Here is a 17,367-nt window from a genome sequence, read left to right on the forward strand (position 1 = left end):
AGTCGCCTTGCGACCATCAGTTGTTTGTGCCCTTCTGATCCCATACCTCGGTGCTTTTCCGTTCCCTACCCCCTCTCGTCGATTGTTGCTGCACTTTGAGGACCCGCCGCGGCGGGCGGCACATTATCACTTTTTTTTTCAGGGAAGGAAGTTGAAATTAATCACGGAGTGTTTTCTTAATAGAATTGGGTATTCCTGTGGGGATAGCAAGCCCAGCTATATAATTTGTGGGGCCCAGTGCAAGATGAAAATACAGGGCTCCTTGTCCAAAAATCAGGGGAAAGATGTCGTTAAGCGTACTAAAATATAAGTCTTTTCCTTTTCTTTCTGCTGTGCTTCTCGACTCATCGTGGTGATTTATATTTTCTATTTAAAGTCGCTCTAAGAAGGATTAAAATTTAAACTATTAGCATGAGTTTACCATTCCTCTTTATATTGTGCGATGCCAGTTTTGAATACAAGAATATTTAACTCATCTATGAAATCCTGGAGTCTGCACGATTCCTAATTTGTCAGTGGTACAGGTGTACGTATTTTGTTCTTAACAGAATAGTGGAAACACCGCACTACACTAATTCAAATTTTTGTGTGTGTGGCAAAGTATACATAGCATAAAATTGACTCTTAACCATTTTTAAGTAGTGCCGTGGCATTGAGTACGTTCACATTGTCGTGCAACCGTCACCACCATCACTCTCCAAACCTTTTTCGTCTTCTGAAACTGGAAATCTGCACTCATTATACAATAATGTTTTGTGTTAGTCTTCTCAGCCTGCCGTAACATAGTACCACAGACTGGGTGGTTTAAACAACAGACCTTTATTTCCTCACGGTTCTGGAGGCTAGAAGTCCAAGATCAAGGTGTCTGCAGGGTTGGTGCCTTCTGAGGCATCATCTCTCCTTGACTTGTGCGTGGCGGTCTTCTTGCTGTCTTCACAGGGTCTTGCCTCTTGGTGTGTCAGTGCCCTAATCTCCTCTTCTTATATGGGCACCAGGCAGATTGGACTAGAACCCACCCTGATGACCTCGTTTTTATTAAATTATGTCTCTAAAGGTCCTGACTGGGGGGTTAGGACTTCAACATATGACTTTAGTTGGGGGGAAACAGTAGGTTCATAACATTCCCTGTTAACCTCAGCTGTTTTTATTTCACTTCCTGATACGGGCTCATTCTGCCCTCACGCTCTGCCTTCAGCTTCCTGATGAGTAAGGAAGGATGAGAAGGGGAAAACGCTGGGGCCCTATCTTTCCATTTCCTCCTAGGGCATCATTTTCAGTATAAGCTGTTGGCTAATGCAGGGAACTAACGTGATAAGAAAGGATGTAATAGAATTCTTCAGTCTTTTGTGCTTCTTAGAATGGCATTGCCTTCTTTCTGCGTTCAAAGCAAGTTCTGATTTGGATGAAAAGCATAGCCTTTCTGGGGGGCATTATCACCACCGCCACCCCCCACTTTCTCAGTCTTAGAACACACTTACCTTTTTTTTTTTCCTTCTGCATTATTTATTTATTTATTTTTTAACATCTTTATTGGAGTATAATTGGTTACGATGGTGTGTTAGTTTCTGCTGTATAACAAAGTGAATCAGCTATACATATACATATGTTCCCATATCCCCGCCCTCTTGCGTCTCCCTCCCACACTCCCTATCCCACCCCTCTAGGTGGTCACAAAGCACCGAGCTGATCTCCCTGTGCTATGCGGCTGCTTCCCACTAGCTATCTATTTTACATTTGGTAGTGTATATATGTCCATGCCACCAGATGGCTTCACAGGCAAATTCTATCAAACATTTAGAGAAGAGCTAACACCTATCCTGCTGGAACACACTTACCTCGATTCACGTCGACTTTCACCAAACTCCCACACATTGTGATGCTATCAGAATTCTGCCCCTGGGTCATCTTGAATGTTACATACAAAAGGGGCAGGAAGGAACAGGTGTCCATGGTCGGGGCGAGGTAGGGAGGGGGTCTTTATCACTCAAGGGAAGTGGGGGATAATAGGAGGAGACCAGCAACCTCTCTCACAGAGAGCTTCTGACCGGACCTCTTTGGCGACATCCGACATGGAGCAGCCCCATCAGATAGAGTTTTGTGCCAAGTTATTGCAGAGAAATGTCCCTCCCTTTTTTTCAGACTGTACGTGATCAGGGATGACTGGTCCGATGAGTCGGAACCAAGTTAGATAGAACCGGTTTCATTCAGAGCCCAGTTCCGGTTCATCGCACGAACCTGAGAGTTCAATGCAATGAGACCCTCGGGAGGTGACTGCAGGCTTGGAACACCTCCCAGCCTCCAGAGACTCACTCTCCTGCCTTCACGCAGACGCCGGAGCTGGCCCTGGCCCATTCCATCCTGGATTCCCTATAACTTGGAGCATCTTGTCTGAACCTTAGTCAGGAGCATGAGGTTTCCTACATCATCAGCCCCTGAACATCCGGAATCAGAGAAGTCTGACCGATGTTGGGGAATTGATTCCCTCCGGAAACACATGCTAATACCAGGTGTAGCTCCCCATAGCCAGCCCCAGTGCTCACCTGGGAACAGGTGGCAGCCGGGCGCGCAGTCTCGAAGAGCCCTTAATCGCTTTCTGGAGCCCAGCTTTGTTCTTTCGTATCAGAAGAGCAAAACGTCACAGCCCCTCCCAGGGCAAAGTCCTGCCTGGTGCAGCCAGCATGGACATTAATAAACTTCCACTCCCACCTATTTATCAGGCCTGGAGGGCGCAAAGAATATGAACCTGGAATCTTTGTGGAAACGTAAACAAGGTGGAGTCCTAATAACCCCCAGCCCCCATCCTTGTGGACCTGCCTGGGCAAACCCCCTCACCCCAAGCGCATCCGACCACGAGGGGGAGCCATGGAGTTGTGAAACGCGACCATCCCGTTCTTGGTCTACATCCTCATGGGGGTACGGTAAGAACCGGATAGACAGGGTAAGTGGCAGGGTCCCCTATCAGCTTCCAGAGAAGAAGGGAGTGGAATGGGAAAATAGTAATAAGATTAAGTTTAACAATAGCGGGGCTTCCCTGGTGGCGCAGTGGTTAAGAATCCGCCCGCCAACGCAGGGGACACGGGTTCGAGCCCTGGTCCCGGAAGGTACCCACATGCCGCGGAGCAACTAAACCCGTGCGCCACAACTACTGAGCCTGCGCTCCAGAGCCTGCGAGCCACAACCACTGAGCCCGCGTGCCTAGAGCAACAAGAGAATCCACCGCAATGAGAAACCCGCGCGCCGCGACGAAGAGTAGCCCCCGCTCGCCACAACTAGAGAGAGCGCGCGCGCAGCAACGAAGACACAACGCAGCCAAAAATAAAGAAATTTTTAAAAAACAGTAGCACTGTTAATAATAACAGCAATAATAATATTATTATTTCCTATATATCGTACCTACGTAGTGAGTCTATAAATCTTGACATAGATTAGCCCCTGAGTGATAGGGTGGGAACTAGGCATCAGGAAGTAGTTGATAGTGAAAAAATATGAACTGAAAAAGTTGGGGTATTCCCTGGCGGTCCAGTGGTTAGGACTCAGTGCTTTCACTGCCGTGGTGGGTTCAATCCCCGGCGGCGGAACTAAGCACAGCGCTGCCAAAAAAAAAAAAAAAAAAGATGATCGGGGCAGTGGAAACCTGTGCAGTGATCCCGGTAATTCCCCGGATGAGCAGCAGAGAGCGCCCGAGCAACGTTCAGCAGGGAACGTTGAGCTAGATGCCCAGCTGCAAGGGTCCGGACCTCATGGGGCAGTGAGATGTGCACAGACTCCAGTCTCTAAAGGAAAATTACCTAACCTCTGCAGGCCTCAGTGTCTTCATTTACAAAGTGGACATCACAGGTCCTCCCTGTATGAATCTGAGAACAAAAACCAGGCTGAATCAAATTATCAAGAGCAACACCAAAAAAGCAAGGAGAGAGAGAGGCCCTTCCATCATATGCACCCTGAAGTCCAGCCACATCTAAAGCCAGGCCAAACTATGTCCTGAATAAAACAAAATAAAGGGGACTCAGGAGGCAGAGACATATAAGACAGGAGCCCCAGACCTGGTGGACGAGTCAATATTTAACTCCAATCCACATTTTATCCCTCACTATAGATATTTTTGTGGGGTGGGGGGCAGGTTGGGCATTTGGAGTGTACTGTTAAAAACAGAAACAGACCCACAGACACAGGAAACAAACTTATGGTTACCAAAGGGAACAAGGTGGGGGTGGAGGAGATAGGGATAAATTGGGAGTCTGAGATTAACATATACACACTACTATATATAAAATAGATAACCAACAAGGACCTACAGTATAGCACAGGGAACTCTACTCAGTATTTTGTAATAACCTATAAAGGAAAAGAATCTGAAAAAGAATATATAAATCTGAATCTCTCTGTTGTACACCTGAAACTAACAGAACATGGTAAGTCACCTATACTTCAATTTAAAAAACAGAAAAACAAAAAACAAACCCCAGATGCTCTAGAACAGCGGTTCCCAACCTTTTTGGCACCAGGGACCGGTTTCGTGGAAGACAATGTTCCCATGGACAGGCGCACGGAGTGGGGATGGTTCAGGCGGTAATGCCTGACAGATGGCCCATCATTGCCCATCTGTCCCCTTCTCCTCCCTGTGCTATATAGTACGTCCTTATTAGTTACCTGCTTTATATATAGCAGTGTATATGTCAATCCCAATCTCCCAATTTATCCCACCCCTTTTCCCCCTTGGTAACCATAAGTTTGTTTTCTACATCTGTGACTCTATTTCTGTCTTGTAAATAAGTCCGTTTGTACCATTTTTTTAGATTCCACATATAAGCCATATCATATGATATTTGTCTTTCTCTGTCTGACTTACTTCACTGAGTATCACAATCTCTAGGTCCATCCATGTCACAGAAAATGGCATTATTTTGTTCTTTTTCATGGCTGAGTAATATTCCATTGTATATATGTGTCACATCTTCTTTATCCATTCTTCTGTTGATGGACATTTAGGTTGCTTCCATGTCCAGGCTGTTGTAAATGTGCTGCTATGAACGTTGGGGTGCATGTATCTTTTCGAATTATGGTTTTCTCTGGATATATTGGGCTCACCCTACTCTTGACCTGCCTTAGTCACTCACTCCAGCCTCAAAAGAGATACCCTGTGTCACAGACCCTAGTGTCTCCCATCAGAGTGAAGACCTACAGGAAGAAGGCAGCCGGGACTGCAGTGGGTATGGAGGACACCCACCCTGCCATAGGGCCAACTTCCCTGGTGAGTGACATGGGCATCCTGGCAATGCAGCCTGCCCTGCATATCTCCCGGGGGGGCCCACAGCCATGCTCCATTCAGCATGTCCAGAAATGAGCTCTTCCCCTTCCTGCTTCTTTGAAAATATAGGATTTATTATTATTCCTGTGTGTGAGTTGAGGCCAACAGATCAGGAGACGATTGCCACAAAAAAGACAGGTATTACAGTTCCCAAGAGGAGGGGGCTTCCCTGGTGGCGCAGTGGTTGGGAGTCCGCCTGCCAATGCAGGGGACACGGTATTCCCTGGCGGTCCAGTGGTTAGGACTCAGTGCTTTCACTGCCGTGGTGGGTTCAATCCCCGGCGGCGGAACTAAGCACAGCGCTGCCAAAAAAAAAAAAAAAAAAGATGATCGGGGCAGTGGAAACCTGTGCAGTGATCCCGGTAATTCCCCGGATGAGCAGCAGAGAGCGCCCGAGCAACGTTCAGCAGGGAACGTTGAGCTAGATGCCCAGCTGCAAGGGTCCGGACCTCATGGGGCAGTGAGATGTGCACAGACTCCAGTCTCTAAAGGAAAATTACCTAACCTCTGCAGGCCTCAGTGTCTTCATTTACAAAGTGGACATCACAGGTCCTCCCTGTATGAATCTGAGAACAAAAACCAGGCTGAATCAAATTATCAAGAGCAACACCAAAAAAGCAAGGAGAGAGAGAGGCCCTTCCATCATATGCACCCTGAAGTCCAGCCACATCTAAAGCCAGGCCAAACTATGTCCTGAATAAAACAAAATAAAGGGGACTCAGGAGGCAGAGACATATAAGACAGGAGCCCCAGACCTGGTGGACGAGTCAATATTTAACTCCAATCCACATTTTATCCCTCACTATAGATATTTTTGTGGGGTGGGGGGCAGGTTGGGCATTTGGAGTGTACTGTTAAAAACAGAAACAGACCCACAGACACAGGAAACAAACTTATGGTTACCAAAGGGAACAAGGTGGGGGTGGAGGAGATAGGGATAAATTGGGAGTCTGAGATTAACATATACACACTACTATATATAAAATAGATAACCAACAAGGACCTACAGTATAGCACAGGGAACTCTACTCAGTATTTTGTAATAACCTATAAAGGAAAAGAATCTGAAAAAGAATATATAAATCTGAATCTCTCTGTTGTACACCTGAAACTAACAGAACATGGTAAGTCACCTATACTTCAATTTAAAAAACAGAAAAACAAAAAACAAACCCCAGATGCTCTAGAACAGCGGTTCCCAACCTTTTTGGCACCAGGGACCGGTTTCGTGGAAGACAATGTTCCCATGGACAGGCGCACGGAGTGGGGATGGTTCAGGCGGTAATGCCTGACAGATGGCCCATCATTGCCCATCTGTCCCCTTCTCCTCCCTGTGCTATATAGTACGTCCTTATTAGTTACCTGCTTTATATATAGCAGTGTATATGTCAATCCCAATCTCCCAATTTATCCCACCCCTTTTCCCCCTTGGTAACCATAAGTTTGTTTTCTACATCTGTGACTCTATTTCTGTCTTGTAAATAAGTCCGTTTGTACCATTTTTTTAGATTCCACATATAAGCCATATCATATGATATTTGTCTTTCTCTGTCTGACTTACTTCACTGAGTATCACAATCTCTAGGTCCATCCATGTCACAGAAAATGGCATTATTTTGTTCTTTTTCATGGCTGAGTAATATTCCATTGTATATATGTGTCACATCTTCTTTATCCATTCTTCTGTTGATGGACATTTAGGTTGCTTCCATGTCCAGGCTGTTGTAAATGTGCTGCTATGAACGTTGGGGTGCATGTATCTTTTCGAATTATGGTTTTCTCTGGATATATTGGGCTCACCCTACTCTTGACCTGCCTTAGTCACTCACTCCAGCCTCAAAAGAGATACCCTGTGTCACAGACCCTAGTGTCTCCCATCAGAGTGAAGACCTACAGGAAGAAGGCAGCCGGGACTGCAGTGGGTATGGAGGACACCCACCCTGCCATAGGGCCAACTTCCCTGGTGAGTGACATGGGCATCCTGGCAATGCAGCCTGCCCTGCATATCTCCCGGGGGGGCCCACAGCCATGCTCCATTCAGCATGTCCAGAAATGAGCTCTTCCCCTTCCTGCTTCTTTGAAAATATAGGATTTATTATTATTCCTGTGTGTGAGTTGAGGCCAACAGATCAGGAGACGATTGCCACAAAAAAGACAGGTATTACAGTTCCCAAGAGGAGGGGGCTTCCCTGGTGGCGCAGTGGTTGGGAGTCCGCCTGCCAATGCAGGGGACACCGGTTCGGGTCCCGGTCCGGGAAGATCCCACATGCCGCGGAGCGGCTGGGCCCCTGAGCCATGGCCGCTGGGCCAGCGCGTCCGGAGCCTGTGCTCCGCAACGGGAGAGGCCACAACAGTGAGAGGCCCGCGTACCGCAAAAAAAAAACCAAGAGGAGGGGCCGCGCCACACCATGCAGGGCCATGAGAGGCTGCACCAGGGTCTGTCAAGAGGCAGAGGGTGGGAGGAGGAAAGCTGGGCAAGAGATTTTGTGGTTTACGTGGGAAGGAACAGGCAGGGTAAGCAGACTGAGGACTGTCTAGTTTGAATGATTTCAGAATGCTCTGGGGTGGAGGGGTTTTCTCTAGCTGTCTGGTACCTGGCCCTGGGGTGATGAGAGCAGGACGGTAATGGTCCAGAGAGTAAGGGTTTGGTAAAGGAAGTGGTTTGGGCCGATCGATTTGCAATATGAAGGGCAGGCTTGCGGGCAGATCCCTTAGAATCTCTAGAAATTGACTAGCACTGGCAGAGGCAAATCCCTCGAGGGTTAACAAAGCCCCAGTTGTCAAAACATCAGAAACACATGGTTAATACATCCCTAAACATACTTCTGCTGGGTTCTCCAATTCATCAATGGTACTCTTGTTCCTGACTCCCAACCAGAGATCTATCCCTTTCCCCCATCACCTCTTCCTGCACTGATAGAGTGCAAAGCATGTCTGTGTTTCTTCTAAATACAGCTTGATACACACACTCCTTTTGAGCTGAGCTCCCCACTTAGTTCCTATCCTGCTGAAGCCTCCCCACCTTTCCCCAAACATCTATCTGCATTACCTGCATCTGCATTACCTGCGTCAAAGACAGTCGCCCCATCCTGCCCAAGTCTGAAATGCGCTGTTTCTCCACGCTGCCAAGCAATTCGATTGACGTTGAGGGCAGGAAAACCAGAGGCAGCTTCAATGCTGCATTTCTTCCAAACAGGCTTGCTCAAGCAAAGGAAGCTTTCTGCATCTCAGAATCATGGCCCATCTGTCCCCTTCTCCTCACGTGTCCGTATCAACCAGCCCTACTCCTTCTCACCCCCTGAACCCTGACTTTCATTTATTTCTTGAGCTATGACTAATGTGGCCATCCCTGAGGTTTTTGAGCAAGTCCATCACCACGCAGTCACTTGGCTCATCCAGCAACTATCTCCCACTTGTTGATTGTTCTGAGCACTTGGGTAATATCTGTATTTTTACAGAGACATATGTTACAAGTGGAAAATGTCCCTTGCTGTCAAGGACTTACATTTATTGAGAGGGGAGGGGGGCGGTTGTGGTGAAAGCATTGAACAGGTAAGTAGTGAAAATATACAGGAAATAAGAGCTACGGAGGGAAATGCAATGGGAGAATGGGAGGGACAGGCCTGGGGGTGGGAGTCTTTGAGAAAACACCTGCAGGAAGTGAAGGAACACAGTGTGAGCCCCTGAAAGAGAGTCGTTGAAAGGCTCTAAACAAAGGCAGCCACAAGTGCTGGGCTCAGAGGTGGGGACAAGCCCGATGCATTGGAGAGATGCATCACTTAATCATGATGAAGCCTCCATAAAAATCCCAATAGTATGGGGTACAGGGAGCTTCTGGCTGGTGAACAAGTGGAGGTGCTGGGAGAGTGATGTGTCTTGAGAGGGGATGGAAACCCTGCACCCCTTCCCACATACCTTGCCCTGTGTATTTCTTCACTGGACTCTTCATGCCTTCCTAAGCTATATCCTTTTATAATAAACTAGTAGTCTGGTAAGTAAATGGTTTTCCTGAGTTTTGTGAGCCACTCTAGCAAATTAATCAAACCTGAGGAGGAGGTCATAGGAACCTCTGATTTATAGCCAGTTGGTCAGAAGCACAGGTGACAACCTGGACTGGTGATTGACATCTGAAGTGGGGGGCAGGCAGTCTCATGGGACTGAGCCCTTAACCTGTGGGATCTGACACTGTCTCCAGGCAGATAGGATCAGAATCGAGTTACAGGTTTCCCTGGTGGCGCAGTGGTGGAGAGTCCGCCTGCCGATGCAGGGGACGCGGGTTCGCGCCCCGGTCCGGGAGCATCCCACATGCCGCGGAGCGGCTGGGCCCGTGAGCCGTGGCCGCTGAGCCTGCGCGTCCGGTGCCTGTGCTCCGCATTGTGAGCCACTCTAGCAAATTAATCAAACCTGAGGAGGAGGTCATAGGAACCTCTGATTTATAGCCAGTTGGTCAGAAGCACAGGTGACAACCTGGACTGGTGATTGACATCTGAAGTGGGGGGCAGGCAGTCTCATGGGACTGAGCCCTTAACCTGTGGGATCTGACACTGTCTCCAGGCAGATAGGATCAGAATCGAGTTACAGGCTTCCCTGGTGGCGCAGTGGTGGAGAGTCCGCCTGCCGATGCAGGGGACGCGGGTTCGTGCCCCGGTCCGGGGAGACCCCACGTGCCGCGGAGCAGCTGGGCCCGTGAGCCGTGGCCGCTGAGCCTGCGCGTCCGGAGCCTGTGCTCCGCAACGGGAGAGGCCGCAGCGGTGAGAGGCCCGTACCGCGGGGGAAAAAAAAAAAAAAAGAATTGAGTTACATTGTAGGACACCCAGCTGGTGTGGGAGAATTCCTTGGTGTGGGGGTAAAAAGAACCCACACATCTGGTGTCAAAAGTGTTGTGAGTGTGATAATAGTGCGAGAGTAAAGGACAGACACACAGGAGAAGCGAGTTTTTCCATAAACACCCTCCTGTGTATCCAGCGTTGGACACACAGGAAACCTCAGAGGGCCAGGAGTTGAGTTTGTGATCAATAGCTGTGTGACCTTGGGAAGAACCTACCCTCTCTGAGACTTAGTTTCTCTCCCTGTAACATAGTCATATTTTCTGCATGGGTCTGTGTGAGTGTTCAGTAGAACTGGAAAACAATCTACAGCATTATATTTTTTGGATGACTGAATAGATGGAACCTTAAGAAACGTTTGGTAACAGAATGGAAGAATGAATAACTGCTCTGTCCCAGAGTCAAATTCACTTCCCGGACCCTCTCTCCCTTCTCCCCCCAAAACTACCTTGATCTGACCCCTTCCTTTGCTCTCCATACAGGACCACCAGCAGGAGTCCAAGTTGGAGGAGCCTCCTGACCCCACAAGCTCGGCAGGGGCCACCCCCACCTTGGGGGTGGAGCAAGAGATGCATTACACCTCCCTCACCTTTCATGGGATGCGCCCTCGGGAGAGCACCCACTCGGAATACACGGAGATCAGGACCAAGTGAGGAACCGAATGCAGCATCAGCCTCAGCCAGAACGTCCATATCCTCTACAGGAAGGGACACCCACAGGCTAATCCTCAGAGACTTAACACCCCCACAGGCGATGGGTTTATGAACCACTGTTAGTGAGTTTCCTGCCATGTTGGAACTATCTTAGGCTTTGCATTCAGAGAGACCTGGCATCAAATCCACGCTTTTTCATCTATTAGGAGTATGATATCATGCGAGACACCTTATCCCTCCATGTCTTGGTTTTCCGCTTTGGTGAAATGGATGTGAGAAGTCCAGCATCACAAGGTTGTTGTGAGGATTGAACGAAAGTACGAAATATGCAACAGAAGTCTTAATACATTGTGACCTTCGTCAACTGAAAAAAAAAAAGCACACAACCTAAACGTTGCAAGTCATGTTTTAGTTGGACATCTGACTGAGGACTGGAGCGTGGGAGACAGCCTCTCCGATAGCTCTGAGGAACTGCTCCAAAGAGGTCAGGGAGGAGCCGGGATAGGAAGGCGTTTTTGCTGAAAACAAACAAACAAACATGTAGTCGAACATCAAAAGATGTCTAACCACAAAAATCAGACATCTCAGGGTGATGACTTTAGAGCCTTTAGAGCTTTTCTATGTATGGGAAGATGCAAGAGTCTGAGCTTATTGGAAATCATTCCTCAGATAGGCGCCTTAACAACCTAGGGCCAGTATCGTGTTCTTCTCCATCCTGAATTCCCCTCAGAGCACGCCTTCGGGGAAGACTGCAGTGGTTGATGGTTTAATGGCAGACAACATCCGTTGTTTACTGAAATGGCAGGCAACACTTTTTTTGGTTTGTTTTCACATTTCACCCAGAGGCTGGGTATGTCCTGTCCCGGGCACCACATCGACTACATGTCAGTCTCACTCTTTACTCAAAACCCTCCCATGGAGCCCTTCCTTGACTTGACCTCCAGCACCATCTCTTTCCATTCCTGAATCTTCCTTTTCCACCCTCCCTGTCTTCTACTAGCCCTGCTATAGCCAAAATCAAGTAATAACATTTAGAGAATTTCCTAAATCTTAGAGCTGACCATAGCCAAGATACTGCTCTCTCCTCAACCCAGAAGAATAACTTACAAGCTTCTCAACCTGACATTTTAGGTCAGGGGTCAGGAGACCTTTCTGGTAAAGGGCCAGATAGTAACTATTTAGGCTTTTCAAGCCGCATGGTCTCTGTTGCAACCATTCAATTGTAGTGCAAAAGCAACCATAGACGATTTGCAAATGAATTAATGTGGCTGTGTGCCAACAAAATTTTATTCACAAAAACAGGCAGCCCCAGGGTTGTAGCTTTCTGACCTCTGTTCTAGGTTATTCTTAGTCTCACCCAATCTGCTTCTCCATCACCATATCCCAAACCACCTATCCCTCAAGCCATTCTCTAAGAACCCATTCCGAGGCATCCCTCACTGTCTTTGAGCACCTACATCTCTCCTTCCAGGAAGACCCAGCCCCATGAAGTCATCTGGCTAACACCTCCTTATCCTTCAAAGTGAGTTCAAAATTATAGTCTGGGTTGAGAAGGTAGAGGGAAGCAGGAGCTTGTTAACGTCCTCCTAAAAAGGCTAACTCTCTAATTTTACTGAAAATCAGCTGAAGCAAAAACAGCCCCAAATATACCAGCAGCACCAAAACCATGGCAGGGATAATGCATGATGCCCCAGTGTCTAAAGTGACACTTGATCTGGTGTGGTGTAAGGAAAGGCCTGGTGCCCAAACCCGGCGCCTACATCCAGAAAGAACAGTGAAGTCAGACTTTTCGTTTATGATAATGTCAGCCTGTGTGATGTGACCGACACATTAAAGGTCGATGGTTAGCCTTCCAATCCAGGCAAGATGACATTGGCCAATTGTCCCCTGCTTCTCCCTCTGTTCACAACTAGAAACCCTGCGAATGGTGCAGGAGACAACCAAAGGAGAATTCTGGGAAGTGGTAAGAAGAAGGCAAGCTGGTTTAGGACCCCAGGACTGGAAGAACAATGCAGAGTCAGGGTATCCCAGTCCCTACACCCAACCGAGGATGAGCGCTCAGACCCACCGTTTCTCAAACCCGGACTGAGAAACAGTCAAGGGTTATCATCATATCGTCAGGAATGAGCTCACCTGTCCCATCATCCAGGTATGTCCTCTCTCCCTCCTTGGGGCTCCCACAGCCCTGTCCTCCCCGCTGCATCAGCCCAGGCCACGCCCAACTCTGATTGTGTCTCCATCCCCCTTCCTGACCCTGTCTGGTTCTCCTCCAGTGTTGGCCTCGCCTCAGCCCAACCCCACAGGACACTCTGCTCAACAGATGGAAGACAGGCACCCAGGGTGCAGGAGTGGCCACCAGCTGAGCCAGTGGAGGGACCTGCCCGAACGGAGGCCTGTTCAGCACGTCCTGGCCTGAGGAGGGGAGCGGAAGCGTGGCCAGGGTGAAGTAAGAGCCAGTAGAGGTCAGAGCCGGTGAAGTAAGAGCCAGTAGAGGTCAGAGCCGGTGCACGGAGTGAGGCAGGAGACAGATGGGCTCCAGGCTAGACATTTACAACTGGCCTCTTCTTCCCACTTCCTGGGGTGAGAAGAAGATGGGCTCCAGGCCGGACATTCATTACCAGCCGCCTGTTTACATTTCCTGAAGCAAGAGACAAACGGGCTCCAGGACTACATATTTATGACCGGACTCCTGTCTATCTTTCGAGATCTGCACCTCAATATAAAAACCAGCAACAGAAATAGTGTAAATAACCAGACATTGGACATGTTTATGGCAGGGACAGAGTGGGACAAACCCTGTTAAAAGATCAAGAGGTCATACATTTCCCATCCTTGGGGCAAGGGAAACATCGCATATGCACAGAAAGGCTCCTCGGGGGTCAAAAAGGAAGGGGCACCACCCCACAGTAGGTGATGCTAAGTCCGTCCCATAGGCCTCTGGGCTGGAATCCATCTTGGAAAAAAGTTGCGCACACGTGCTGTTGAGGGTCCTAGGGCAGGTCAGGTGTGGAAAAAGAAACCAGATAATTGGCCAAAGGTAAACAAAGACCGGGAAGAACTACCCTATATGAATGACTTAACCGCCTCTTTATGAGGCTCCTCCTCATTAGGGGGGAAGCCCACACCCTTTCCCTCCGGGTCTGAGTCTCTGCCCTGCTTCTGTCTTAACTAAACAAACTGTTTCTCTGTGTGCTCTTCCACTTGGTGTTGTGCTGTGTCTCTAATAATAAACTTTGTACCTGTTTTTACAGTTTTGCCTCCGCGAGAAATGCATTTTTCACTGGGGGCAAGAGCCGGGGGTGTGGTGGCTAGGACTCCTGGTTTTCATCCAGGCTCCCCAGGTTCAATTCCTGGGCCGGGAATTAAGATCTCGCTTCACGCCAGCACTCACTGCCGCCACTCTGAGATCAGGCGGAGAGGCCGAGGTGTCCTCGGGTTACCACCTCTCTCATTCCCTTATCTCCTCCTGTCCTCGGAGTGGCCCCATCCTGCGGGCTGACCACTGGCCACCGTGTGGGCCGCGTCAATTTGGGCTGCTCTAGGCTGCTCTAAGCACTCCACTTGTACGAACACATCGAATCTTCGGGGTGACCCCGTGGGTTCACTTGCTAGGGCTGCCGTAAGGAAGTACCGCCGACTGGGCGGCTTGAACAACAGAAATTCATTTTCTCACAGATCTGGAGGCTGGAAGTCTGAGATCAAAGTGTCAGCAGGGCCGGCTTCCTCTTATTATTATTTAAAATTTTTAAAATTTTTAATTGAAGTATAGTTGCTTTACAATGTTGTGTTAATTACTGCTGTCCAGCAAAGTGATTCAGTGATACATATATAGACATCCTTCTGAGGCCTCTCTCCTTGGCTTGCAGATGGCCGTCTTCTCCCTGTATCTTCACGTGGTCTTCCCTCAGTATGTGTCTGTGTCCTAATCTCTCTTTCTTACAAGGACACCAGTCCTATTAGATTAAGGCCCACCCCAATGACCTGATTTTACATTAATTACCTCTTTAAAGGCCTTGTCTCCAAATGCGATCACATTTAGAGGTACTGGGGGTTCGGACATGCACCTGTGAATTTGGGGGGTGACACAATTCAGCTTCCAACACCATGAGAGCACAGGCACACCTCTGCACAGAGTGGTTAAGCCCCTTCCCAAGGTGGCACAGCAAGCTTTAGGGAACCAAGCTCAAGCCTAGACCCATCTGCTGCAGAGCCTGTGCCCCTGACCCCCTCATTAAAGGCCTCAGATGAGGAAGCCCCAGGGAAGCGCGGACCACCGGGAGCTTCTCGCTGAGGGTGGGACCCAGAATGACCCCTGAGGAATGGGCAGAGCCAGACACCTGGCCTGCAAGACAGCCCCAGAAGAGTCTGTAGAAAACGCCCACCTCTGTCCTTGTATCAGATTCTCCCACAGACGAGGGTTGACCATTGTGACCCTTCCATGTGACAGATGAGAAAACTGAGGCTTGGAAGGGAGAAGGGCAGGGCCCACCTACCTCCAAACACCGGCATCCCCCCAGTGTCACGCTGGGCTGTCATTTTGCTCCCAATGCTTGGCTCCAAGCCCGGCGTGTGCAGTCAACACCAGGGAGGCCTGGGGCAGGGGGCTGTGCGCAGGTCAGGAAGCCTCAGGGCCACCTGCAGGATCATGGCCTCGTGACCACCCTCCTGGATCCTGGCGCCATCCTCTCTGTCCATTTATACCTGGGAACTCGCCTTCTAGCTGCATAGAGTGATGGGGTTTCCTCCAAGCCTCTATCTGGGCTACCCCTGTCTCACACTGTATCAGCAGGAGCTGGGGCGTTTGAGAAGTTCTCAAGGATGGAGACAAAGCCTGTCGCATTCTTGCCTTGTGCTGCGCTCCCCTGAAAGGAGAGGTGCTCCTGTGCCGTTGTCATGTTCATTTTGTTACCAAGTCCAAGCTCGCTGCCGGCCTCACAACAGGCCAATGAATCGGAGACGAGGTCCTGAGGGAAGGAATGACAACTTTATTCGGAAAGCCGGCAGACCTAGAAGATGGCAGACTAGCGTCTCTGAAAAACCATTTTATTGGGGGTTTGGATGCCAGTTTCTTTTACAGCACGGAGAGGGCGAGGAGATGAGGAAGTAAAGTGAAAAGGCCACAAGATTTGCAAATAGCACCTGGCATGGCCAACCTCGGGGAAGGGATGTGTTAATTTCTTCTTTCCTGCAGCCCTCCACAGGTGGAACAGGGTCCAGGTGCTTCCCTGAACGAAGGCACTTTGGTTTAACCTTCAGGCAGAGGGGCAGGGTTCCCCGAGGCAGGCCATTATGTATAGACAGTCTCCTTTTAATGGACAAAAGCAGCAGAAAGCAAAGGTTAAAGTAAAAGAAACAGATCCAACATGGAGTCCTACTTGACCCTTCCCTGTTACAATTTCAGTAACTAACCACCACCTCTCTCACCCTGGCGGGACCCATCCGCGTCTTTCATGCGTGGAGCGTCCCCGGCTGCCCCTCCAGCATCTCACACCTGACGGGGACTGGCCGGCCTGATTTCCCGCGGACAGAGGTGTGGGAGGGACAGGCTGTGGACAGGGATCCGGGAGACACCTTTGGGCTGTATTTGCTGCTTGTGACCCTCACCAGGGCCTCATATGGAAAGGAGAAGTGGTTACTCTCCAAGGTCCGCGCGGCTCCGGCAGCACGTGGCTGCTGAGTTCCTCTTGTGTGGTCGGTTACCTTCCGACCTCGGCTCTGGGCTTCCTGTTGGGGCTTCCTCTCGATGCTGTGACACACAGGCCCCATCACTCTTACCCCAAAGATGCTGTTATTGCCACCACCGCCGCTGCTGCTGTCCCTGCTGTGGGCAGGTGGGTGGGTCCGTCTCAGAGATGCAGCCGCTGCTGCTGTCCCTGCTGTGGGCAGGTGGGTGGGCTGCGGGGAGAGGGGTGGGCGGGGCAGGGGCTGCGGCTGAGCCTTGTGCCCCCGCAGGGTTCCTGGCTCAGGGTTGGGGCTACTTCCGGCTGGAGGTGCAGGAGTCCGTGACGGCGCAGGAGGGCCTGTGTGTCTGCGTGCCCTGCTCCTTGTCCTATCCCCGGAGCTACTGGGACGACTCTGTTCCAGCTCACGGCTACTGGTTCAAGGAAGGGGCCAATATCGACCAGGATCCTCCAGTGGCCACAAACAACCCAGGTCGTGGGGTGCTGACGGACACCCAGGGCCGATTCCACCTCCTTGGAGACCCCCGGACCTACAGCTGCTCCCTGGACATCAGAGACGCACAGAGGGGAGACACGGGGAGATACTTCTTTAGGGTGGAGAGAGGGCCTGATGTGAGATATAGTTACACACGGAGCATGTTCTTCCTGCGTGTAACAGGTAAGGATGGTGTCAAGGAGAGGACCCACAGACGCAGGGGCCCTGAGGGCCCCCAGGGCACGGCTGGGAGGGGACCCCCTGTCTTCTCATCCTGGGAGGGGCCCAAGGGGACCTAGGAGGACAGGACGCTGCGGCTGGCCTGGGGCAGAGACAGCTCTGAGGGGCACACCCGGGGTCCCCCCTCCAGGGCCTGGGTCTGCTTCTCTCTCCTCTCCAGCTCTGACACAGACACCCGACATCC

At 50.0% G+C, this 17,367-nt stretch overlaps 2 protein-coding genes across 2 annotated transcripts in view; both read left to right on the top strand.

Moving 5' to 3' along the window:
- LOC112067294 (myeloid cell surface antigen CD33-like) overlaps positions 1-10,787 on the top strand; it is a 28,471-nt gene extending 17,684 nt beyond the window's left edge. Inside the window, 2 exon segments of the mRNA XM_055079223.1 lie at positions 7,170-7,271; positions 10,617-10,787. Coding sequence (XP_054935198.1) covers positions 7,170-7,271; positions 10,617-10,787 — 273 coding nt within the window.
- Positions 10,788-15,842: 5,055 nt separating this feature from the next.
- On the top strand, positions 15,843-17,329 carry LOC129391436 (sialic acid-binding Ig-like lectin 12). Its single transcript, XM_055079198.1, has 2 exons — positions 15,843-16,618; positions 16,674-17,329. Exons 1-2 carry the CDS (start codon positions 16,570-16,572, stop codon positions 17,240-17,242), a joined length of 618 nt encoding a protein of 205 aa, XP_054935173.1. The 5' UTR covers positions 15,843-16,569; the 3' UTR covers positions 17,243-17,329.
- Positions 17,330-17,367: the final 38 nt, after the last annotated feature.

Source organism: Physeter macrocephalus, chromosome 17, assembly GCF_002837175.3.
Source record: "Physeter macrocephalus isolate SW-GA chromosome 17, ASM283717v5, whole genome shotgun sequence".
Lineage (NCBI taxonomy): Eukaryota > Metazoa > Chordata > Mammalia > Artiodactyla > Physeteridae > Physeter > Physeter macrocephalus.